Genomic DNA, 26,650 nt, shown 5'->3' with positions numbered 1-26,650 from the left:
GTCCCTTTGCTTTTGCTACATTTGCCAGGGGGTCTCTGCGTTAGATCCATTTCCAGCTACATTTGGAGAAATTTAGTAGTTAAAAAATTACAGGGCTGCTTTATCAAATTTGGTACGCAAAATTTTATCAAACTGAGCGCCAGTTCATAAATTTGGTGCAGCAACATGGACTTTTTGGGGGCTACAAAATGTAACTAAAGTCAAAAGAAATAAATGCCTCACAATGAACACAAAAGCGGGAAGGTTAGTTTCTACTTTCATTTTACCTCAGATATGTAAATGTTGCAGTTGCCTAGCATTGACGTCATATTTCCGGAAGAGAACTTGCTGGGTTCGGAGTTTGTCCCCCCCTGCAAGAGCCATAATGTATAAGGAAATCTTCTAGACAGAGAGGGTATGCGCCTATGCGGTCTCCAGAAACATGGCCGCCGCTATTAAACAGACCGTTGTTCTGAAGAGGACATAGACGTATAGGGTTTGCTCGAGTCTTTGCGATCTTTTTATATTTCACATTCTCGTGCTTCGTGCTGTCAACTGGAATTCCCCGGATTAAATTCGTGAAACCGATTCGGTTCTGGACTACATATCCCGTCAGCATCTTCACGGTCATACGGCGAAATCAATAGTAAGTGCATTCTGGGACTCGTAGTTTTGTGTTAGCTGTCATGGAATCAGGGACAAGTAGAGGGTCACAGTGAATATTTGTGCGGCTCGGCTGTTACTCTTTTGGTACAGTTTTCTGGGGAGAAGAAAGGGCGTCTGTTCCTAATGCATTTCAGTGCTGGACTCCAATCTATCAGGTTGTGTAAGTAGTTGTAGTGCCAGTCTGTAAGGGACTAATGTATTATGGCAGTGCCAATCTAGCAGGGGGTGAGGCATAATGGCAGTGCCAGTCTAGAAGGCGATGAGGCATAATGGTAGTGCCAGTCTAGCAGGAGTTGAGGCATAATGGTAGTGCCAGTCTAGCAGGTGAGGCATAACGGCTTTGCCAGTCTAGCAGGTGAGGCATAATGGCAGTGCCATGCTAGCAGGAGGTGAGGCATAATGGCAGTGCCAGTCTAGCAGGATGTGAGGCATAATGGCAGTGCCAGTCTAGCAGGAGATGAGGCATAATGGCAGTGCCAGTCTAGCAGGAGGTGAGGCATAATGGTAGTGCCAGTCTAGAAGGTGGTGAGGCATAATGGCAGTGCCAGTCTAGCAGGAGGTAAGGCATAATGGCAGTGCCAGTCTAGAAGGTGGTGAGGCATAATGACACTGCCAGTCTAGCAGGGAGTGAGGCATAATAGTAGTGCCAGTCTAGCAGGAGATGAGGCATAATGGCAGTGCCAGTCTAGCAGGAGGTGAGGCATAATGGTAGTGCTAGTCTAGAAGGTGGTGAGGCATAATGGTAGTGCCAGTCTAGAAGGTGGTGAGGCATAATGGCAGTGCCAGTCTAGCAGGGAGTGAGGCACAATAGTAGTGCCAGTCTAGCAGGTGGTGAGGCATAATGGCAGTGCCAGTCTAGCAGGGAGTGAGGCACAATAGTAGTGCCAGTCTAGCAGGTGGTGAGGCATAATGGCAGTGCCAGTCTAGCAGGAGGAGAGGCATAATAGTTGTGCCAGTCTAGCAGGTGGAGAGGTGGTAATGCCAGTAGTACTTTATAAAGCATTGCACTCTCTCATACTGGATATTGACTGGATTATACTCAAATTTTTGTTTCCAGGGCGTCTTTATACTGCTCGGTTGACTGCTGACAATGGGCGCCTTCGTAGGTTGGAAGCGTTTCCTTTCCAGGCTGGTGAAGAAGAGATCAGCCTGGCCCCAGGGGGCATCGTTCACGGCCTCATCCCCGGGATTACGACGCTTCTTTGCTTCTAATGTAAGTATTGCTTCCAGCAAATCTGACATCAGGGAACTGCCATCTAGTGTGCCCTCTTGGTTCTCCTGCCAAACCATGAGCATATTTCATTTGTATAGAGGTATCATATAGATGTTTTAATTAAATGGCATTTTGAGTAAATCTAGAAACTGGCCTAAAGGTTGACTAAAATCTACACCAGCTAGGAGCTGGACGAGATTTTAGTCTGGTGCATGGACTGTCAGAGGAGGCATTTCATTTATGACAAGGTCTATTTTCCACAGCAAACACATTGGGGAAGGTTTATCGAACTAGCTTAGTTGCCCATAGCAACCAATCAGATTTTCAAAGGAGCTGTGATAAATGAAAGGTAAAATCTGATTGGTTGCTATGGGCAACTAAGCCAGTTCTACTTTATACCAGTTTAATAAATTTCCCCCATTGTCTCCCTTGATCTCAGCGTGGGAGAGCCGTGAGCTCCCGGGGAAAGACCCATCAGATGCTATGGTCACAATTAACCATGGCATCTGGAGGATTAAATGCAAGTGATTCGTTTTATTGCCAAACACGGACATTGCCTCCGGGTGTATGCTGGCTATGGTGCCTGTTGAGCTTTTAAGCAGAACCTACATGTATGGCTGAGGTCAGGAAAGGGTAAAAGGGTTTTTCCGATCATATTAAATAAATGTAAAAAAAAAAGTTTTTTTTTTTTTTTGTATTGCTGTCATCGTACTGAGCCGCAGAATAAAGTTAACATGTCATTTTGTAACACCCAAACAACAATGGCCGAATTTTATTTTTTTCCTTTTTTTTTTTTTAACCCACAAATATATTTTTTTCCCTGCAGTTTTGCAATTCCAACTCGTCCCACAAAAAATAAGCCCTCATACGGCTTTGTCAGCTGAAAACTAAATAAGTTATGGCTCTTGGAAAGCAAAGATAAGGATAAATCAAAAACATTTTTGACAAAATTGACCTGGTCCTGAAGGGGTTAAAGTGTTTGTAATTGTGCTGTTTGACCCCTTGCTTTTTCTTTTTATATCTTTCAGTCATCCCCAAGCTTTGGCCTGCTGTTCGACATAGATGGTGTGTTGGTCAGGGGCAGAAATCCCATTCCCGGTGCTGCTGAAGCTTTTAGGAAGTTGCTGGACAGTAATGGGAAGCTGGCGGTTCCAGTCGTGTTTGTGACCAATGCGGGTAATTGCCTGCGCCAGGAGCGAGCAGCGGAACTGAGCAGAGTGCTGGGGATCGAGGTCAGAAAATCTTTCTACTATCAGTGTAAACTCCATGTTCCTATTCCCACGAGTTTCCCTTATGCCAAATTAGGGTGCATAGAGGTAATAGAGGGGAGGTCTGCAGATCATGAGTGGGGGCTGCATAGGGAAAACTGTAGATCATTCTTAAAAAAACATCATGTTGGTAAGTTCTGCAAAACGATGCGAATTCAAAACTATGAAAATTCAATTACATTTATATTCCCCCTTTCTATGCAATCTAATGCTTCGTAACATTCACTGACCTGCGATCGCTGTGATAATAATTCATGTAGCAGCCGTCTCACTGCGCACAGTGCTTCTACTTCCGGCGGCTGCTTCATGAGTTATTATCACAGCGATCGCAGGTCAGTGAATGTAACAGAGCATTAGATTGCATAGAAAGGGGGAATATAAATGTAATTTTAACTCCTAAGACTCCTGTGCCCAGCCTTCTGTCTCCCAGGGAAGCACGGGAGTCAGAAGCACAGCGTCTGCACAGCCCATCTCCCCTTTTTTTATAGGAGACGGATGCCCCTTAGCAACGCTCTTTTAAAGAGTGCTGCTAAGGGCCATTTCAGCCCCAGTTTTCTACCAAAAATAAACATTTTGGCTAAATAAAGTCTATTGCAAAATTGTTACCTATCACTTGCCCTACACTTTAGCAAAAAATAAATAAATATGACAGTTATCCTTTCACCAATAAAAAAAATAAACATCATGGGCATGGCCGCGAGCGAAAATGCCCTTACAATTAAAATATAACAATATTAATGGCAAATGGCGTAACGGGAAAAAAATAAAAACCAATTTACCATTTTTTTGTCACTTAACCTACCCAATAATTTTTTTATAAAAAGTGATCAAAAAGTCGCACACACTTCAAATTGGTATCACTGAAAAGAACAGACTGCTGACATTAGCGCATTGCTATATCAGTCAGCTACATAACAGTATTTCTGGTGGTAAAAACCCTTTAAAAGTCTCCGATACGTTGCCTGTCACTTTTGCGCTGCAGGTCCTAAAGTGAAGTGGGTAGAATTCACACAGTCAGTCTTGGCGTTTATCGGACCGCGCTGCTTTAAATCCTCAGGAATTGTTCCTTTTTAGGTTAGGGCCATCTGCACTTTCAGACATAGGAAAACATTGATATCCACACCAATCGCCCTCCTTCTCAGTGAGCCACTCTGTGAATCATCAAAGAGGTTGCACCGATAGTGAAGTACCATCAACAAGGGTCAAATCGTAAAAATGTATTATACTCACAAACGTAATCAAATTTAAAACATATCATAAAGCACTGGATAACCCTTGTGTTTCTGCCCGACCCGGGTTTCGCTCACGCTTCAACAGGGGTGAACACTCTACCCACTTTCGGGTTGTAAATCCACATAAATCCCTCCTGTCTACCTTAGTCAGGCAAATTTACATGAACTTCATTATAATAAAACTCATTTATACCCTATAAAATCTTAACATAAATAACTATCCATTCCTCTAAATTCATAGTCCATATTTCTTTTCACCAATAAAATACTGAAGGACTTTGTTCCTATCCACCATACACATAGTATCACTACTTACCGTATACTCCTCTCTCATGTTTCATTCAGATCACTCCGATATCGCTTCCATTCATAAATCCTATTCAACTACTAGATCCCAGTCACATGGTCACTTTCAGCCAATTGGAGATTACAACTTTTCATTACCAGAACTTTTGCTCCCTAAAACTCCTCCCTCACCCCAAGGTATGGTACTAATTGTTCTTAAACTTTCCCGTCTCTTTCACAACTCATACCTCTCATAGTTTTCTAGCTTTCTCAAACTTCCGCATATTCACATAATCTATCAGGTCGCGACCTCCCTTAAATATAGTTAGTACACATTCCCATCTCCATCACTATTTCTCTGGTGCTACTATGGTTAAAAACAGGAGCAATTCCGTCACATCAAGCAGGGCTTGAGATCAAATTCCACATTTAAAGAGGACCTTTCATCAGTTTAGCCCTAGTCTAATTATATTCTTACCTTATAGGGCGGCCTCCCTGATGCCAGGGAGTAGCTCATTCTTCCTGGCTAAGAGCGGTGGGCTCTGGTTGGATGTGCTCACAGCCAGGGAGAAAAGAACCGCCCCCAGCGAAACTGCGAGTCTCCGCCTAGTATAACCGAGTTGGCTCATTTATAATATAAGGCGCCAAAATCAACACCAACAGCGGACGAACGGGGGGGGGGGGGGGGGGGGGATCTTTGGGGAAAAAAAAGTGCCATGCAGGGGTGTGGAAATAAAAAATAAAAAAAACTTGTCGAAGGACTAAAGCGGGGGCTCAATCTACTTGTCCTGATACAAAAAATAATTTTAAATCAAAACCATATTTCAATGCACCGCCGCGCTTCCTTATGCATGGAGGTGGCTGGCTTGCGTTCCAGTCTTTGTGGTGTGAAATGACTCTAAGTTTAGTCCTTGTTCACACCAGATGATTCTGTCCAGAATGCACTACATCGCGGCCGGCTCACTATGTTGTGGGGCAGGAGAGGGCGTGACGATCCATTAAAGTGAATGGCACTGTAACCACAGCCAATCGGATGCACAGGATCGCAAGGCACAATTATGCCTGAGGTCCGGTTAAACAGCTGCTTGCAGCATTTTGTTTGGACTGGACTGCAGGCATAATGTGCCATGCGATCCTGTGCAGCCGATCGCATTGGAGCCGTTGGGCATGGTTATGGTGCCAATCACTTCAACAGACCACTACGCCCCCTCTCGCCCCACAATATAGTTAGCCGGCTGCAATGCGGTGCAATGCATTCTGGACAGAATCGGGCCGGAACGCACTGCCTGGTGTGATCGAGGCCTTAATGTGATCACAGCAATTAGTTTAGTGCACACTCTTGCTCTTAGCACATTACTACCCGTACCTCTAGGTGGTTTAGGCAAATTAGCTGCTGATGTGGCATGGAAAGGACCCTCCTCACCTTCCCAGTTTGACAACACCTGCACAAAAGAAGGTCCTCTGAGGGATGCTGGCAGAGTTCAGAGTTCTGTCAATGCCCCTGGCTCTGTAACGGCTCTGTCACTGCTCCTCCCCCCGAGCCGGAGACATGACAGAACCTTTCATTACTCCACCCCTCCAGCTCTGTCATTTCTTCTTCCCCAAGCTGTCACTACAACCCCCCCCCCCCCCGCTCTGTTACCGCGGCTGCGTCACTGCTCTACGCCCACTGCTCGGTCATCACCGCCGCTCCACGCCCCTAGCTCATCACGGATCCACTGCGTCCACTGCTCCGGTAAACAAAGCCATCTCAGCCCTGCTACTTGCCCGCAGCAGGGCTAAGCTACTGAACAAACTACCTGCCCGGCGCCCGGAACTGCATGTCACGGGCGTCGGGCGATACGATTTCCACACCCCTGGCCATGGCATCAGAGAGGTCGCCCTATAAGGTAAGACCATAATTAGACTAGGGCTAAATTGATGAAAGGTCCTCTTCAAGCCCTGTGGTTGCAGTGTCTCCAGTTTATATATCCATTCAACTTCACAGCGGTTTATTTTAGCAATAGGGTCCCCACCCCACCAGTGCGGCTTAACTAATTCACCACCAGTGAATATTAAACCTTTCAGATTTTTCTGATGCACTTTTTTAAAATGGAGGGAGACACTATGTGTCTCCAAGCCTTTTTTAATGTTTCGGATATGCTCCTAAATTGTCCGTCCCACATATTGGAGGCCACACGGACACTCCTATAGGTAAACGACCCCTGCATGTTCACATGTAATCTCCCCTTTGATTTTAAATTTCAGATCTTTTATGTTAGATTTAATTGTTTGTACATTATTCTTTTTGTTTTCTTTAGTTTTATTTCTACATGGGAGGCAGAAGCCGCACCATGTGAACCAGTTCCCTTTTTCTTCGCAGTCCCTCCTGAGATACAACTGCGCACCAAATGGTTGCGTATATTTGGGGCTTTCTTATATGTTATGTCCGGTTGGTCAGGGATCACCTTTCCCAAAACTGGATCATATAAAAAAATTGCCCAGTTTTTCTTAATGGCATTTTTCATTCATCCAGCATTTGCATTGTACTGCATAAAAATGGTAAAACGAAAATCCTTTTCTTTCTTAACCACTTCTGTCCCCCCCCCCACCCTTATTTACACTCATTACTACATCCCTACTGCATCTAATAAGATCTTCTCTCAAATAGTCCTTTTCTATAAAGCGGTTTTCAATAAGTTGGCTTTGTTCTTTATAAACCTCAACATCTGTACAATTTCGATAGACTTTTTTAAATTGCCCCTTCGGTATATTTTTCAACTAAGGGTCATAGTGACAACTGATAGTTTCTATATAGGCATTCACATCTGTTTCCTTAAAAAATGTTTTTGTTTTAAAGGTGTTAGCCTCAATATATATCGTAAGATCTAAAAAATGTATAGACGTCGCACTGATACTGCTGGTGAATTTCAAATTCCAATCATTCTCATTTAACTTATTTATAAGATCTACCAAACCCTGTCGCTCCCCCTCCCAAATTAGCAGGCAGTCGTCTATATACCGTCTCCGTATGATCAATTCACCATTTTGTGTTCTTTTAGATAGAATTGGTTTAATATTCTCTTTCTCCCAAAGGGCCATTGCTCTAAGTCCCATTTATTTTGGAATGATCGTATCCAAGGATGTCACATATACCCTGGCCAGCCATGTATTTTCCTGACTCATACCTAAGGGTACTTTCTCACCAGCGTCTTTCTTTTCCGGCATAGAGTTCCGTCACAGGAGCTCAATACCGGAAAAAAACTGATCAGCTTTATCCTAATGCATTCTGAATGGAGAGCAATCCGTTCAGGATGCATCAGTTTAGTCCCTTTTACGTTTTTTGGACGGAGAAAATACTGCAGCATGCTGCAGTTTTATCTCCGGCCAAAAATCCTGAACACTTGCCGGAATGCCGGTGTTCTGAGATATTTTCCTACTTCAGGCATTTTCCTACCCAGTGAACTGAGCATGCTCAGTAGAAGTGAAGTCTCCTCCCACATGTTAAGTTCCTGCCCATTCTCCCCACCCAATATATTTTCCTACTGTTTCTGTTCACGATCTGTTAGATTCATTGCTTCTCCTGCTGCCACATGTAAGTTCCTACTGGTTTTTAATTGCTGAAGCCTCCTATATGCCATATGTATCCTATATACTGTATTTCACTTATTTTCTTTGCTGTCTGTTGGATTCTTTGTCTCCTATATACTTAATGTAATAGGAGCCAATCAGAGCGCAAAATTAAGAGCGATTTTGTGATCTGACGGACTGATTTGTGATTGCAAAAGTAATTGTGATCGCAAATTAGTCACCTGGCACAGCAATGAATGAAAAAGTACAGATCCCTAGTATACTGTCAAAACAGTAAACTACATACAGTAGTGAATAAAAAATAAATAAATAGAGATCATTATTAAAAAAAAGGTTACTGACAAAATTCAGATTATCAATACTTTAAATATAGTAAAGGTAGGAAAATATCATTGGCAGCAATTTACCACACATTAAGCTATGCTATTTTCCTACCAACTATAATGGATGGGGAGAATGGGCAGGAACTTAACATGTGGGCGGAGACTTCACTTCTACTGAGCATGCTCAGTTCACTGGGTAGGAAAATGCCTGAAGTAGGAAAATATCTCAGAACACCGGCATTAATTACGGCATTAAGTGTTCTGGCAAAACGGATTCGGCTTTCCGGTCTGCGGAAAAAAAATTAATACCGGATCCGTTTTTCCGGATGACACCGGAGAGACGGATCTGGTATTGCAATGTATTTGTCAGATGGATCCGCATCTGGATCCGTCTGACAAATGCCATCAGTTTGCGTCCGGACGGAACTGCCTGCCGGAATCCTCTGCCGCATGTGTGAAAGTACCCTAAATCATTAATTAATTCAATGACAATCCCAGTGTCCTTCAAGTACGAGGGGATCTGGGTTACATACTTCTGAAGAAAAAAATCTACATATTCAGTAAGTCTACTTGTGAGTGAATTAATTCCAGAGACTATAGGTCTGTCAAGCTTTTATGAATCTTGGGCAAGTGGTAAATAACTGGGGTGACTGGATATTTCACTGTCAGGTAATCAAATTCCTTTTTATTAATAATCCCATTATTGTACCCCTCTTGCAGCAATTTATCAATTTTCCTTTTGTATTCAAATGTGGGATTCTTCTTCAAAACCAGATAATTATCTGATAATAGTGTCTGTAATTCTTTCTCATATTTCTCGACATCCATCACCACAATCCCCCCCTCCCCCCTTATCTGCCGGCTTGATAACAATATTGGAATTTGATTCAAGACTCTTTAGGCCCCATAGAAATTAATGGGAGCGGGGGCCGCACATGCGCGGTACGCTCCCATTCACTTCTATGGGAAGCCGGCTTGGTGGTGGCCAGATCGGAGTCCTCCAGTCACCACCTTGCGGGGCTCCATTCTCGATATAGGTGTGGTTCCCAGCGGTGGGACCCGCACCTATAAGACAATGGGGGCATATCCTAGTGATATGCCCCCATTGTCCATGATGAGACAACCCCTTTAAATGTGGAATTTGATCTCAAGCCCTGCTTGATGTGACGGAATTGCTCCTGTTTTTAACCATAGTAGCACCAGAGAAATAGTGATGGAGATGGGAATGTGTACTAACTATAACGCGGTCGCGACCTGATAGATTATGAAAATATGCGGAAGTTTGAGAAAGCTAGAAAACTATGAGAGGTATGAGTTGTGAAAGAGACGGGAAAGTTTAAGAACAATTAGTACGATACCTTGGGGTGAGGGAGGAGTTTTAGGGAGCAAAAGTTCTGGTAATGAAAAGTTGTAATCTCCAATTGGCTGAAAGTGACCATGTGACCGGGATCTAGTAGTTGAATAGGATTTATGAATGGAAGCGATATCGGAGTGATCTGAATGAAACATGAGAGAGGAGTATACGGTAAGTAGTGATACTATGTGTATGGTGGATAGGAACAAAGTCCTTCAGTATTTTATTGGTGAAAAGAAATATGGACTATGAATTTAGAGGAATGGATAGTTATTTATGTTAAGATTTTATAGGGTATAAATGAGTTTTATTATAATGAAGTTTATGCCAATTTGCCTGACTAAGGTAGGCAGGAGGGATTTATGTGGATTTATAAGACAACCCGAAAGTGGGTGGAGTGTTCACCCCTGATGAAGCGTGAGCGAAACCCGGGTCGGGCAGAAACACAAGGTTTATCCAGTGCTTTATGATACGTTTTAAATTTGATTATAATAAATTTTTACGATTTGACGGTCCCTTGTTGATGGTACTTCACTATCGGTGCGACCTCTTTGATGATTCACAGAGTGGCTCACTGAGAAGGAGGGCGATTGGTGTGGATATCAATGTTTTCCTATGTCTGAAGGTGCAGATGGCCCTAACCTAAAAAGGAACAATTCCTGAGGATTTAAAGCAGCGTGGTCCAATAAACGCCAGGTCAATTTTACCACATAGTGTAAAAAATAAAAACCTTTATCAGAATTGCGTTTTTTCCCAATTCTACCCCATTTGGATTTTTTCCGCTTCCTACTACATGGTATGCAACCATAAATTGTGCCATTAGAAAGTACAACTTGTCCCGCAAAAAATAAGCCCTCATAAGGCTATGTGAATGGAAAAATAGAAAAGTTAGGACTATGGGAAGGCGGGGAAACGAAAACCCTTACCTGTGCGCGAGCCGGTCTGAAAACATGTGCGGTCAGCTGGAGCAGGCAGTTCCGAGAACAGCCACTGGGGGCCTTCATCGGGCTGTTCTCGGAACTGCCTGCTCCCGGTGACCGCATTTGTTTTCAGACCGGCTCGCGGCACAGGTAAGGGCTTACCTGTGCCTCGCCGGACTTGTGAAAAAAGATGTCAGCCCGCATATGTTCGCATGCGAACTGGCCATCACTGCTCTCCAGTCCCATAGAGTTGAATGGAGCAGCAATGGGCATGCAGGATTGTTGCTCCACTGAAATGTGGGAACGCATGAGATTGAGATCAGCGGGGGGTCGTGGTCGGACCCCTGTCAATAAGACACTTATTCCTTATTCTGTACATAGGATAAAGGTGTTTCATGTGGGACAACCCCTTTAAGACTTATCAGTTCAGATGTAAGACTGCAGAGGGAACAGCACGTGATAGAAGTGACAGATCTGGGGGTCTTCAAATATGACATTGCAACTGAAAATTATCCCAGTAGCCTTCCAAAAACCATATTGTGTTTCTTTCCTTCTGGCACGCCCTCATCATGGGACCAGGGAAAAGCGGGGCAGAGTTATGGCTTGAATGTGATGTAGGAGGGGTGGGTGGACACATTTTGGCAGGAGGAGTGCCTGGGCTCCTTCCTGCAAGAATGACGCCCCTCTGGGCACCTTACTGGCTCATTTGCGTACCAAATAAACTGGATTTTCAGAAGATAGAAAACATCTATTGCTGAAACAAAGGCACATCTGGAAATAAGGTACTAAGTGCTATTAGGCCATGGCTTTACTTCAATAGCAATTATCCTGGTGACACATTTCCTTTAACCCCTTCAGGACCCTGCCATTTTTCACATTAATGACCAGGCCATTTTTTTTAAATCTGACGTGTCACTTTATTTGGTGACAACTTTAAAGGGATTCTGTCACCAGATTTAACCCCATTAAACTAGCTGACATTAGCGATGTGCTAATGTCAGCTAAACCTAACTAGCCTATTCCTACTTTTATCTATGCCCCCGTTACGCGAGAAATCTAACTTTTATAATATGCTAATTAGCCTCTAGGAGCGGGGGGGCGGCTGTGTTCCTGCTCCTAGAGACTCTGTTCTCCCACCTTTGTCGCCTCCCTCCAAGTCCTGATTGACAGGGCCAGGCAGCGCTCGCATCTGTCTGCCAGCCCTGTGCTCTGGTAAAATCTCGCCGTTCAGCATTCGGCGCAGGCGCGGTGTGGGAAAGACGCTTGCAGGCTGCCAGCTTCCTCACCGCGCCTGCGCCGAATACTGAACGGTGCGAGATTTCAAGATTTTTGCGAGATAAAAGTAGGAATAGGCTAGTTAGGTTTAGCTGACATTAGCACATCGCTAATGTCAGCTAGCTTAATAGGGTTAAATCTGGTGACAGAAACCCTTTAAAATGCTTTTACTTATCCAAGCCATTCTGAGATTGTTTTCTTGTCACACATTGTACTTCATGACAGTGGTAAATTTGAGTCAAACTATTTCATTTTTATTTATAAAAAAAATACCAAATTTAGAAGTTTAGAAGCAAATCTTAAAATTTTTGAAGTATGTAGTGGTATATAGTGGGCTCAGCATGCATGATGGTACTTGCATCCCTGGATCCGATGAAATCTGTCACGGCACCGGACGGGGTTAAAAGCAGAGTGTGCCTGGCGTGCATGCTGTACCTGCGCTCCCTGGATTTTGTGTGGCTATCATGGCCCATAAACAGGTAGGTACTAGTGTTAGGGACCACTCATAGAGGCGACCTTGACGTGGTGAGTGGCTTATTACGCTTTGGCCAAAATGTACACCAATGCCTCATTCAACATCCAGCATAGAGGCAGGGCAGAGTGCTGGTTGCAGAGTGCTATTGCATTTGTGTTTTTGCGTTTGTATATGTATTTCGCCATAGCAATGTGCACCTGCATACAGGTTGTGCTGACTGAATCCCCCACATTTTTTCAAAGTAGGAATAGGCTAGTTAGGTTTAGATGACATTAGCACATCGCTAATGTCAGCTAGCTTACACACATTGTACTTCATGACAGTGGTAAATTTGAGTCAAACTATTTCATTTTTATTTAATTTTATTTTAAAAAAAATACCAAATTTAGAAGTTTAGAAGCAAATCTAAAAATTTTTAAGAAAATTTGCAAAACCCAATTTTTAAGGACCAGTTCAGGTCTGAAGTCACTTTGTGGGGCTTACATAATAGAAACCACCCATAAATGGCATCATTTTAGAAACTACACCCCGCAAGGTATTCAAAACTGATTTTACAAACTTTGTTAACCCTTTAGGTGTTCCACAAGAATTAAAGGAAAATAAGGATGACATTTTAGAATTTAACTTTTTTGGCAGATTTTCCATTTTAATCAATTTGTTTCCGCTAAACAAAACTCAATATTCATTACCCCGATTCTGTGGTTTACAGAAACACCCCATATGTGGTCGTAAACTGCTGTACGGGCACACGGCAGGGCGCAGAAGGAAATTGGGATGATTTTAAGTTGCCATGTCCCATTTTAAGACCCCCTGATGCACCCCTAGAGTAGAAACTCCGAAAAATGACCCCATTTTGGAAACTACAGGATAAGGTGGCAGTTTTGTTGGTACTATTTTAGGGTACATATGATTTTTGGTTGCTCTATATTACACTTTTTGTGAGGCAAGGTAACAAAAAAATAGCTGTTTTGGCACAGTTTTCATTTTTTGTTATTTACAATGTTCATCTGACAGGTTAGATCATGTGGTATTTTTATAGAGCAGGTTGTTACGGACGCGACAATACCAAATATAACTATTTGTTTGTTTGTTTCAGTTTTACATAATAAAGCATTTTCTTTTTTAAATGTCTCCATATTCTGAGAGCCATATTTTTTTTTATTTTTTGGGCGATTGTCTTAGGTAGGGTCTCATTTTTTGCGGGATGTAAAGTGACCAAAAAATTGCTTTTTTTTAAAGCCGTTTTTATGTAATTTTTTTACGGTGTTCACCTGAGGGGTTAGTTCATGTGATATTTTTATACAGCAGGTTCTTACGGACACGGCGATACCTAATATGTAGACTTTTATTATTTAAAGGATAACTGTCACACTTAGACCCTAATTTCAATTTTCATATATGTAGTTACTAATAACATGATATTCCAGAATCAGTTACTATTAGACTGACTTACCCCATATTTAATAAGATTCAGCCCTTAGCAACCAGTCTGCATAAAACTGCAATCTCACTATTCAGTTAAGATGGCCGCCACTGCCCTCCCCCTGAGGCTAATCCCGCCTGCCCTCACTAGCCAGTAACAATAGCCCCCCAAAAGTTTCAATAACCAGAGCCCTCCCCCTAAAGGGTTAATCTCCTGCAGCACAAAGGGGTCCTCTTACCACATGTTGCTTTCATTTATACACTGAGCAGACGGCAGATCTCCCTTCCCTGGTCTGAGCTGCTTCAACTCTGCATTCTCCAGGTCTGCTGAATGAGGGAGCGTCTGCCAAGCGCAGGGACAGGGAGAGGTGCACACAGCCCAGGCACTGTTATCAGCTGCTGGGGAGGACCTGGCTTTAATCATTTACTTACAGTCCCTGGCTGTCTGTAATCTGACCTTCCAGGCTGTGTGCTTCCTCTTCAACAGAAGGACGGAACATGCATAGCAACCTGATTTTAAGCAGAGGTAAAAGTAGGCAGTACAGGAAACAAAACTGTGGAATTAAGGGGTAATTGAATACACAGTGAAAAGTTGAAATAGGGCCATCAAGGAGATATTAATCACCACAATCCAATACTCCAAAAAAAAAATATATGACAGTTATACTTTAAGTTTTACACAATAACAGCATTTTTGAAGCAAAAAAAAACATTTTTTAGAGCCATAGTTTTTTATTTTTTGCCCGATTGTTTTATTTAGGGGCTCATTTTGTGCTGGATAAGGTGCCGGTTTGATTGGTTCTATATTGGGGGGCATACGCCTTTTTGATCGCTTGGTGTTGCACTTTTTGTGATGTAAGGTGACAAAAAATAGCACAGTTATTTTTTTTGTTTTTTTATGGCGTTCAGGTGAGGGGGTGGATCATGTGATATTTTTATAGAGCTGGTCGTTATGGACGCGGCAATATCCAATATGTCTGTTTTTCTTTCTTTTTTTACAATTTTATGTGTTTTATTTTGGGATTTTTTATTTATTTTTTACTTGAAACTTTTCTTTTTTATGAAAAACACATTTTTTTACCACTCTGGGACTTCAACTTCTGGGGTCTGATCCTCTCTGCAATGCAATACAATACATCCTGTATTGCAATGCATTGGCTGTCAGCTTGTATGCTGACAGCCTGTCTGTGAGACCCAGCCTAAGGGCTGGATCTCACAGGCTTCCGTAGAAGGAAAGCTCTGATGCTTATGGAAGGCATGGGGCTTGCCTTCTCTGCCATCGGGTCCCTGCCACTGCAGCATGGGGACCCGATGGGGAAGCGGAGGGCACCTGTACCCTCCGCATGCCTTTGACCGCAGCATACAAGGGGTTAACACCCCGGCATCGGTGTCTTTACCAATGCCAGCATATGCAGCAGGGGCCCGGCTGTCAATGACTGCAGTGTCCGTGCCGCTGATCAGGTGGGCACAGCTCATGCAGCCGCCCGATCAGCCTGCCGTACATGTACGGCGCTGATCCTTAAGTCGCGTCCACCAGCGCCGTACATGTACGGCGCGGGTCATTTAGGGGTTAAAAGAGGACCTATTACCAGGGGATATATCATTTGCATATATTATAATTTCATTTTTGTCAGCAATGCAGGCACATATTAACATGGAAATGAAGTAGCGGAGGTGCAATAAACAGCGGCACTCACCAGTGTGATGAAATTCAAGTGGGTACTTTATTCCAACAGGCAGGGAGCAGACAATACTATACACGCATGTAAAGAGCAGCGACGGCCGTTTCACGCTAACAAGCGCTTCCTCAGGCTCTGCGTCTGCGTGAGTACCGCTTTTTATTCATCCTCCGCTACTTCATTTGTGACAGTCTCGATGCTATCACAGCTGAGCACCGCCGCGAGTGTGCAGATCCTGAAGCAGCCCATTACCTCCTCCACGCTGTATGATTAGGACTGTTTGTGTTACTGTGCCGCCCCTGCTTCTCTTCTTGTGACATATTAACATGGGACCAACACAGATGTCTTCAGCTGCCAAGTACACATGTAACAGGTCAGCCCATTTTATAGGTACAAATCTACCATTTGACGTTATATTGTTTTTTAAGGGGGCTAACAATTTTTCAATTAAAAAACCTGATGATCCGCCAGTGATAGGTCACCTTTAAGGTTAGAGCTTTAAATTGACTTTCGGTGGCCTGATATTTCCATTTGGGGTTGTGCAGTACCCAAGATTTTTCCATGAAGCCCTAGATTAGCATGAGTTTCCTAAAGATATGCTATCTCAGTCCTGTTGATTCTATACAGCATATTGCAGTGAACTGTCTTGTTCTTTATTCCCGCAGGTCTTAGCGAATCAAGTCATCCTGTCGCACAGTCCGCTGCAAATGTTCCATCATTTCCAGAATAAGTGCGTCCTTGTGTCTGGTCAGGGTCCAGTGGAAGAGGTCGCCAAAGAGTATCCTTATACTGTTAATTGTAGGTTTCAATTTTGGAGCAAGTTCACACAAGTTGTTTGCCCGGGGAATTTGATGCAATTCCATGCCAGGCCGCGAGATAATAACCTTCCATTGTTCTCAGTTGGATGCTGTGGTGCTGTTCGTGTGACCATGATCTTCCATGACCAGAGTCCTCATGGACAGCGCTGGAAACTGCGGCAGGTGTCTGCTCGTGATTTATCACCATGCAATGGAGCTAAACTGCAGCACTGAAATTGAAAAAGTGTGACAGTAACCAGAGGGGTTTCTGCCACAGAATACGCAACAGATTTTGCCAGAGGCAAAAGCTGTCATGTGAACTAGTCCTTAACCCCTTCCCGATATCTGGCTTACTATTACGGTGCAACGGTAAGTGACTTTCTGCTAACTGCCTTAAGGGTCCATTCACATGTCCGTATGTGTTTTGTGGATCCGCAAAACACGGACATCGGCAATGTGCGTTCCGCATTTTGCGGACCGCACATTGCCGGCACTCTCATAGAAAATGCCTTTTCTTGTCCGCAATTGCGGACAAGAATAGGACATGTTCTATTTTTTTTTGCGGAACGGAAGTGCGGATCCGCAAATGCGGATGCAGACAGCACATTCTGCCCCAATTTGACAATGAATGGGTCCGCATCTGTTCCGCAAAACTACGGAACGGATGCGGACCCATTTTGCGGACGTGTGAATGGACCCTTATACTATGGCGCACAGATTGGGCGGGCCCAGGAGCAGTGCGCGCCTGATCAGTGCAGGGGTCTGGCTGTGACTGACAGCCGTGCCCCGCTGTATCCACTGGCATAGCTGAAAATGCAGATGCCAGCGGATTAACCCCTTATATACACCACATTTAACTGCTGCATATAGGAGGTTTGTAGAGGGAGGGTGCTCCCTCTGTCTCTCCATCGGCCCCCTGTGCTGAAATGACAGGGGGCCATGGCAGCCCCAGGTCTTCCAAGGCCTTGGGACTTGCCAGCTACGGAGACCTATGAGGCCCAGCCCCTAGGCTGGGTCTCATTGGCAACCTGTCAGTGTAATACAGTATGTATTGTACTGCATTGAAATACAGGGAGTGCAGAATTATTAGGCAAGTTGTATTTTTTAGGATTAATTTTATTATTGAACAACAACCATGTTCTCAATGAACCCAAAAAACTCATTAATATCAAAGCTGAATATTTTTGGAAGTAGTTTTTAGTTTGTTTTTAGTTTTAGCTATTTTAGAGGGATATCTGTGTGTGCAGGTGACTATTACTGTGCATAATTATTAGGCAACTTAACAAAAAACAAATATATACCCATTTCAATTATTTATTTTTACCAGTGAAACCAATATAACATCTCAACATTCACAAATATACATTTCTGACATTCAAAAACAAATCAGTGACCAATATAGCCACCTTTCTTTGCAAGGACACTCAAAAGCCTGCCATCCATGGATTCTGTCAGTGTTTTGATCTGTTCACCATCAACATTGCGTGCAGCAGCAACCACAGCCTCCCAGACACTGTTCAGAGAGGTGTACTGTTTTTTCTCCTTGTAAATCTCACATTTGATGATGGACCACAGGTTCTCAATGGGGTTCAGATCAGGTGAACAAGGAGGCCATGTCATTAGATTTTCTTCTTTTATACCCTTTCTTGCCAGCCACGCTGTGGAGTACTTGGACGCGTGTGATGGAGCATTGTCCTGCATGAAAATCATGTTTTTCTTGAAGGATGCAGACTTCTTCCTGTACCACTGCTTGAAGAAGGTGTCTTCCAGAAACTGGCAGTAGGACTGGGAGTTGAGCTTGACTCCATCCTCAACCCGAAAAGGCCCCACAAGCTCATCTTTGATGATACCAGCCCAAACCAGTACTCCACCTCCACCTTGCTGGCGTCTGAGTCGGACTGGAGCTCTCTGCCCTTTACCAATCCAGCCACGGGCCCATCCATCTGGCCCATCAAGACTCACTCTCATTTCATCAGTCCATAAAACCTTAGAAAAATCAGTCTTGAGATATTTCTTGGCCCAGTCTTGACGTTTCAGCTTGTGTGTCTTGTTCAGTGGTGGTCGTCTTTCAGCCTTTCTTACCTTGGCCATGTCTCTGAGTATTGCACACCTTGTGCTTTTGGGCACTCCAGTGATGTTGCAGCTCTGAAATATGGCCAAACTGGTGGCAAGTGGCATCTTGGCAGCTGCACGCTTGACTTTTCTCAGTTCATGGGCAGTTATTTTGCGCCTTGGTTTTTCCACACGCTTCTTGCGACCCTGTTGACTATTTTGAATGAAACGCTTGATTGTTCGATGATCACGCTTCAGAAGCTTTGCAATTTTAAGAGTGCTGCATCCCTCTGCAAGATATCTCACTATTTTTGACTTTTCTGAGCCTGTCAAGTCCTTCTTTTGACCCATTTTGCCAAAGGAAAGGAAGTTGCCTAATAATTATGCACACCTAATATAGGGTGTTGATGTCATTAGACCACACCCCTTCTCATTACAGAGATGCACATCACCTAATATGCTTAATTGGTAGTAGGCTTTCGAGCCTATACAGCTTGGAGTAAGACAACATGCATAAAGAGGATGATGTGGTCAAAATACTCATTTGCCTAATAATTCTGCACTCCCTGTAGGGATCAGACCACCAAAAGTTGAAGTCCCATTGTGGGGCAAAAATTAAAAGTGAAAAAAGTAAAACAAAAAAACTACACCCATTGGTAAATTCTGTGAGGGGTGTGGTTTCTAAAATTAAGTCACCTAAGAGGCTCTGCAATTGTCGGTCAGTGCTGTATAAATCACCAATCTACGCCTCAAATGCACATGGTGCTCTTTCTCTTCTGAACCCTGCAGTGTACCCAAACAGCACTTTACGACCACACATAGGTTGTTTCCATATTCAAGAGAAAATGGGTTACAAATTGAGGGGTGCATTTTTTCCCTGATACAGCTTGTGAAAATGAAACATTTGTGCGTAAAGAGACATTTTCTTGTAAAAGATGTAATTTTTATTTTCACGGCCAAGTGTTTCTAAATTTTATGAAACGCCTTTGTGGGCAAAGCGCTCACTACATGTCTCAATAAATTCTTTGAGGGGTGTAGTTTCCATTATGGGGTCACTTTTTGGGGATTTCCACTGTACAGGTACCATAGGGTCTCTTCAAATGCGACATAGCTTCCAAAAACAATTCCGGCAAAATCTGCTCTCCAAAAGTCATATGGCGTTCCTTCCCTTCTGAGCCCTGCTGGGTACCCATTGTAAGGCAATTCGTCTCTTCACTAGGCATCCCTGATACCTGACCTCGGTGATCAGCTTGGATTAAATCTATCTGGCGCCAGGAGAATGAATTTATCAGATACAACAAAACACAGGTCTGTACAAATTCACTCTAGTCTATTTAGCAGCTTGTACGTGCTTGATATAGGGGGGGGGGGGGGGGTTGAACTTCCTTGACATCCAATCATATGTTAGCATTTGTCTTAACCTATAGCATGAATAAACTTTGCATTAACATAATAGATGACTCATAGTAACAGCATTTAACCAATCAGGTGTAGACTTATGAAGTGTGACTGTTTTAACTAAGGAATTTAAGGGTCTCAAGAAACTGTCCAAAGATAGAGGAAGTCTCTCAAATTCCACAGAGGGGGAACTTAAAACAGTGCATAAAACAAGATGCTATTACAATAGACATTGTTAAAGCAGACAAAATGGAGTTACATATATCCCTTCAATCCCCTCTTAGAACCTTATATATCTTATACTATATGGTTCTTTCTCTTTTCTCCCTTAGTTTGCTTGTAAGCCTTTAGATATTCCATATACCCTTCAGGAGTATAATCCTCAGGCTTTGTTGAGGTTGTGTTTGCCTCTTCCATCTCTACCGGAGTATAGAGAAATGTTGAGTGTACCCCTCTTTCGGACACTTTTTGACATATGGCACGAAGGGAGGGCACACACTGTAGACAACAGCAGAGACACACCATTGCAGCGACCACGGCAAGTGCCACTCCTAAAAAATACCTTATTTGACCAAAGTCAGGTATCCAGCCAAAAAGCCAGTCCCACCATCCTTGGTCAACATCTTGTTTTATATGTTCAATCATCTCTTCTAGTTGGCCTATTTTAACGCTGAGCATCCTATACCATGTTGAAGAAATAAATAGTCAATAGTTGCCCTATTCTGCAAGATAGATTTATATGATTGTATATCCAGCAGTATATCTTGCAGAATTGCACTAGTGACATTTATCTGTTTTACCATAAAACAGGCAAGTTTTGATATTGTCCTGTGGTTATATATGGCCAACCCTGGTACCCCTATCATAGATATCCCTAAACTCATGTATTCTGCTCTAGAGAGGAGATTCACATTATAGTCACATTTTTCTAGTAGCTGTAGGGAAGTGTCTCTCGTGTGTCGCGTCTGCATTGCTGGGACTAGTGGTATCATTGTTAATGTTAACCTAGCTATTGTACAGGGTCCCTCTGTAATATTGGCCGGTATGTACGTGTAACTAGTATTTCCACAGGCCAATACCCATCCTAGTATATAATCTGCTTCATCCTGTTTACCAGGATTTTCTATTGTTAACATTATTTTCATGTGCAATGATCTTTGCGGACAATGACCTATATGAAGAGGTGTCCATGTAACAGGTCCCTCCTTCAAGGAGTGTCATTCTCTACTAATTGGTAAAATCAACAAGATTATTGAAGCAATCTTAGTCAGTACATTCAACCATTTCCCAGAAAAGAGTGAGGAGCTCATCATGTTGGAGGTCAGGGCTGTCTGCCCCCGTTAGTACCTCTGGGCCTCGTTGGAGGTCAGGGCTGTCTGCCCCCGTTAGTACCTCCTGTCCTTCTTCAAGGCCAAGGCTGTCTGCCTCCGTTCCTGCCTCCTCTCTTGCTCTCACAAGCTTCACACGGGTGGCGTGGATCCAAATTGGAGATTGTTCAGTCAGCACAGCTGTTCTAGTTACTGCAACCACGGTAGTAGGTGGGCCATATATACGAAATCACCTTGAGCTCTTCCTTTCTTCAGTGTTTCGACCACCACCTCATCCCCCACCCTGTATGGGTGGGTGGGTTCCTGTGGAAGAGAGGGAGACTTACAAGCAACTTTTTTTCTCAGTTTTGTTAAGTACCTGTATCAATTTGGTGACCTAGTCTTCCCTTATTAAATCAAGGTCTCCTCCCTGCACTATCATTGGGCCCAGGGGGTGGGGAAAGGCCTTCCCATGAGTATCTCAATGCTGTTATGTCCTATTCCGTGGAAATGTGCTATTAAGATGGAAGCACTGTGTTGGGGAATGAATGGCTACCCCTCTTTGCAGACTAATCCTGACTTAGGATTTTTCTGCAATACTGGATAGCACCAGTCTTGGTGTTCCTGTTCAGTGGCATACCATTGAAGATCAGTAAGCATTTGCAACATCTCAGGGGTTGGAGGTGCCAGACATGGCATCTCCCAATGGTTACACGGACCTGTGAGGTTGCATTTGGCCACTCGTTTCGCCACCTTATCTGCCAGCGCATTGCCCTGTGAGACATGATCCTTACCATCTGCTGCCGTGAATCCTCTTCTCTGCCAAATCAGACCATGGTCCCACACTACCCCATGTGCGTACCTACTATCAGTATATATGGTGACAGGTCTGTCAGCATGTAGAATACATGCTCTAGTGAGTGTAATGAGCTCAGCTGCCTGCTGTGTTGAGTGTGGATGCCCTTGAGTAGGCCTACAACATCATGTGTAGTGTGCAAAAAGGTTAAATGTCCCAGGGTGTAAGTAGTTGCTAATTCTACTATCATTGCACAGGCTGCAAGGGAACGCAGACATGCCGGCATCCCCTGAACAGAGGTGGGCATAACCTTTGAGGAAAAACGCACAAGGACGCAACTTGCCTCCGTGTTCTTGTGTCAGTACCCCCGCCATGGTTTTACAATTTTGGCGTGCAAACATGTGGAAGGGCATATTATAGTCAGGGAGGCCCAGCCCTAGACTCGACATGAGTGAACATTTCAGATAATCAAATGCATTGTACATTTCAGAAGACCATTTAATCATCTGGATTTTCTTCCAGAGTGGCTTGCCTCAAAACATTGTCATAATAGGAGCAATCAGGAATCCATTGTCTACAGTAGTTTATCATACCAAGAAAAGAGAACATTTCTTTCTTGGTGTGCGGGGTGACCAGACCCGCAATAGACTGGACTCTTTCTGTGCTGATTCTCCCTTCACCTTTTGTGAGGACAAAGCCCAAGTATTCAACCTGCATTTTACACCATTGCATTTTCTTAAGTGCCACTTTGTGACCACATCCTGACAACCATTGCAACAGTGATAAACCACCCTGAATGCTGGCCTCCGCTGACATGCTACACAGTAACAAATCATCGACATATTGCAGCAGCACAGAACCTTGGGGGGGTACCATGGTGTTAATGTGGCTTGGAGGACTATGCTGTACACTACAGGTGAATCAGCATATCCCTGGGCATTCTGCACCAGGTCAGTTGACGTCCGTCAAAGGAAAAAGCAAAAAGTAGTCAGGTTGCCTTATCAACTGGGATAGAGAAGAAAGCATTCTTCAGATCTATCACACTGAAATAGACAGAGTCTGCAGGAATTGCAGAAAGAAGTGAGGTGACATCTGGGACAATAGGGGCAATTGGCACAATGATATTATTTATTGCCCTTAAATCCTGTACAAAGCGGGTAGTACCATCTGCCTTTGTCACTGGATTCACGGGCGTGCTGTAGGGTCAAATCATCTCTTCTAAGATTCCCTTTTGTAGGAATTATTCTATCATTGGCCTAAGTCCATCAAGTTTCTCTCTTGACAACAGGTATTGTTTCTGGAACACCGAGATGACACCTGGTTTCACAGTAGCTTTGTAAGGTGTGCAATCTATGAGCCCTGTGTCATATTCATTTGAAGACCATAATGCAGGATTAATGTTGTTAAGTTCTGGGTGGTTCTGTATGTTTGCAAGAATCAGTGGCACTGGTGTAGAGATTGGAATGAGATCTGAGTGTACTCTTATGCCCTGATTCTTTGCTGATACCTGCAAGTCAAGCTTAATGAACAAATCTCTCCCTAACAGGCTGACTGGGCAATCTAGTATAATGCTAAATACATGATCTGTGATGTATTCCCAGTCCATGGTCTCGAGTGGTAGTGAGTCCGTTTTGAAAGGTTTTGTCAAAACCCCATTAATTCACATAGAAGTCTCAGACTCTCCTTCCTCCCACTCTCAGTCATCTAAGTCCACCCCTTTTAGTCGGACTCTGTGGTCCTCCTTCTGTCCGTCAAAAGTGTCCCAGCTGTCCATAAGAACAGAGCTCTGATGTTAAGCACAATACTTAACATGTAACACGTAACTTCAAACATTGAAACAAACAGATCTGACAATACAGACATGAACACACAAAGGGCCCATAAAAAAAACCTTTTCATTGACTTCAATAAAAAAAAAATGTACAGCTTAATCAACACTGTTGGCACGAAAAAAAAAAAAAAAATTCCAAGAAAAATAAAATAAAATTCTCAATGCGCATATTATATGAAAACAAATATCGTACTCCATACGCATTCACATTTTCATGTACTCATTTTCACAAATAGCTCATAACCACGCCCTTATACATAAAAACTGAATTGCATTCACAGCTCTGCTAAAAACATCCATCAGTCTTCATACATTTTCAACTCAACTACAACTCAAAGCCACACCCATTCACATTCCACTGAATCATTTGTCTTCCAACCCAGTCACACAGCTTTCTTTGTTTCATTCCAAAACTTGCAGCACAGACAAACACAGCTTTCCTGGAAACAGATAGCCACACCACACCCAGAATTGCTGATAGTCTATGTCGCTGTTGTACTGTGTTTTCCAATGTCTTCTGGTCTTCACTCTGTGATTAATCAACTCTTATAAGAAGACAATATACATGTTATAATCATACAGTAATTTTGTTAAACCCAAATCATCTTATATGCCAGGTGGTCTTAGTTAGTGTTTGCACATATATAATAATTTTTGTTAAAAGCTGGATTATTACACATATAACATAACTTACTCTGCATGATTCCCTCCCCCCTTTTCCTTTGTCTGCTCTTCTTTTATCTTAGAAATGTTTCTGTGTTAAGGCAGGGGAAGTAAGTCAGTCCATTCACAGGATGTTCAACCTTCTTAAATATTCCTCAAACTTTTACAGATACTGCACCAGACAATACTTATCCATTAACTGACCATCTTTTACTGCTTTAATTTTCTAATGCTAGGGCTATGGATCTTCCCTATTTAAACACACACACATATCATTAGGGTAACAAAACTTAAATGTTCAGAAATGAACTGGTTAACACAAGCGCCTTTCTGATTGCAAACGCTGGGGCACTTTCTTTCTTTGCTAGTGCCATCAATTAACTTCCTGACACTGCTCTGTTTTCTCAGTTCAAAGAATAAGTGAGACAATCGCTGTCAGGACTGGCTGTACTGAACCGTGAAGGCTCCGACAAAAATCCTGTCAACTGATCAGCTGATTCGTATCTTAATGTCTCTCTATACTCTTTGGACCCCTATCGACTATTGCTGTTTTGGACCGCCACTTGCGTTCACTGTCTCCGGGTCAGCGGATTTAAATCCTAGCCGAAGGAGTGGGGCGTCTTGCGGTCCTCCACAACACAAGCAATTTTACACATTAACAGTGGTTAACCCAAAATACATTAATTTGACAATAACAGTGGGATGTGACTGTACACTTACCACCCGGTCAGTATCTCACACAAACAGATAATCTTATCACTTCTAAAATACTTATACTATATATATATATAAGAGTTAATCCAAGCTTATAACCTTCTGTTCCCATAACAGTATTTCTTTAGTGCACTTTATATCTATCTACGGTGATGTGGACTCCCGGAGTCCCTTTATAATCACCTTAGGCTCCCTGAGCCTTTGTCTGTGTCCCTGACACAGCGATCTACCGAAGTCTTAAGTAGATGGTTCAACTTGGGTCGAGACGTGGCCAGTGCCCTCGGATCAGACGGAGGACAAAATCGATGTCTTTCTCACCGGACCCGAGGATGACCCTCTCGATCCCGGACATGAGCCCCCAAAGCTGTAAGGCAATTCGTCTCTTCACTAGGCATCCCTGATACCTGACCTCGGTGATCAGCTTGGATTAAATCTATCTGGCGCCAGGAGAATGAACTTATCAGATACAACAAAACACGGGTCTGTACAAATTCACTCTAGTCTATTTAGCAGCTTGTACGTGCTTGATATAGGGGGGGGTTGAACTTCCTTGACATCCAATCATATGTTAGCATTTGTCTTAACCTATAGAATGAATAAACTTTGCATTAACATAATAGATGACTCATAGTAACAGCATTTAACCAATCAGGTGTAGACTTATAAGGTGTGACTGTTTTAACTAAGGAATTTAAGGGTCTCAAGAAACTGTCCAAAGATAGAGGAAGTCTCTCAAATTCCACAGAGGGGGGACTTAAAACAGTGCATAAAACAAGATGCTATTACAATACACATTGTTAAAGCAGACAAAATGGAGTTACATATATCCCTTCACCCATAAAGCACTTTAAAACCATATATGGGGTATTTCTGTAAACTACAGAATCAGGGTAATTAATATTAAGGTTTGTTTGGCTGTTAACCCTTTCTATGCTACTGGAAAAAATGCTTAAAATGTAATGTAAAATCTGGAAAAAAAAATTCACCTCCATTTTTCTTTAATTCTTGTGGAACCTGACATAGGTAGACTAATGCACCACATGGATCCAGTAAATCCTTCCTATATGAACTTCCAATCAGGCCAAAAGAAGCTCTGCCACCCCATTTGTGTACCACACAGATAACAAGTAAGGGAGGTAGAGTCAGGGCAGCAGGGAGGTGTCCCTACAAATGTCTTTCTGTAGGAGCTCCTTGACAGATTGCAGCCTGGGTTTCACGAATGCAGTGTCGATTGAAGCTGTGAGACAGGCGTACCCACTGCTGGATACGGTGGATGAGAGTCGAAGGCCAAGGAGCTCTGTAAGTAAATAGTCTAGTGTGACATTTTTGGTAGTGATGGTTATAACTGTGTTTGAGAGAAGCATGATCATAAACTTCACAAAAGCCTTTGGCAGTGATCTCCAATCGCAGCTGCTTCATGAATGTACTGAC

At 43.1% G+C, this 26,650-nt stretch overlaps 1 protein-coding gene across 2 annotated transcripts in view; it reads left to right on the top strand.

The window, feature by feature from the left end:
• Window positions 1-459: 459 nt before the first annotated feature.
• The window catches only part of HDHD5 (haloacid dehalogenase like hydrolase domain containing 5), a 39,962-nt gene continuing 13,771 nt past the window's right edge, over window positions 460-26,650 (top strand). The window contains exons 1-5 of one of the 2 annotated variants that reach the window (XM_040436773.1): window positions 460-625; window positions 1,703-1,858; window positions 2,887-3,090; window positions 16,327-16,439; window positions 26,425-26,518. In XM_040436773.1, coding sequence (XP_040292707.1) covers window positions 1,736-1,858; window positions 2,887-3,090; window positions 16,327-16,439; window positions 26,425-26,518 — 534 coding nt within the window. In that variant the 5' untranslated portion in view covers window positions 460-625; window positions 1,703-1,735. Of the gene's footprint in view, window positions 626-681; window positions 801-1,702; window positions 1,859-2,886; window positions 3,091-16,326; window positions 16,440-26,424; window positions 26,519-26,650 lie in introns of those variants that run through there. The other variant, XM_040436781.1, reaches the window with a different exon arrangement.

The sequence above is a fragment of the Bufo bufo genome, chromosome 1, assembly GCF_905171765.1.
Source record: "Bufo bufo chromosome 1, aBufBuf1.1, whole genome shotgun sequence".
NCBI classification, from domain to species: domain Eukaryota; kingdom Metazoa; phylum Chordata; class Amphibia; order Anura; family Bufonidae; genus Bufo; species Bufo bufo.
This window is presented reverse-complemented; position numbering and strand designations above follow the sequence as displayed.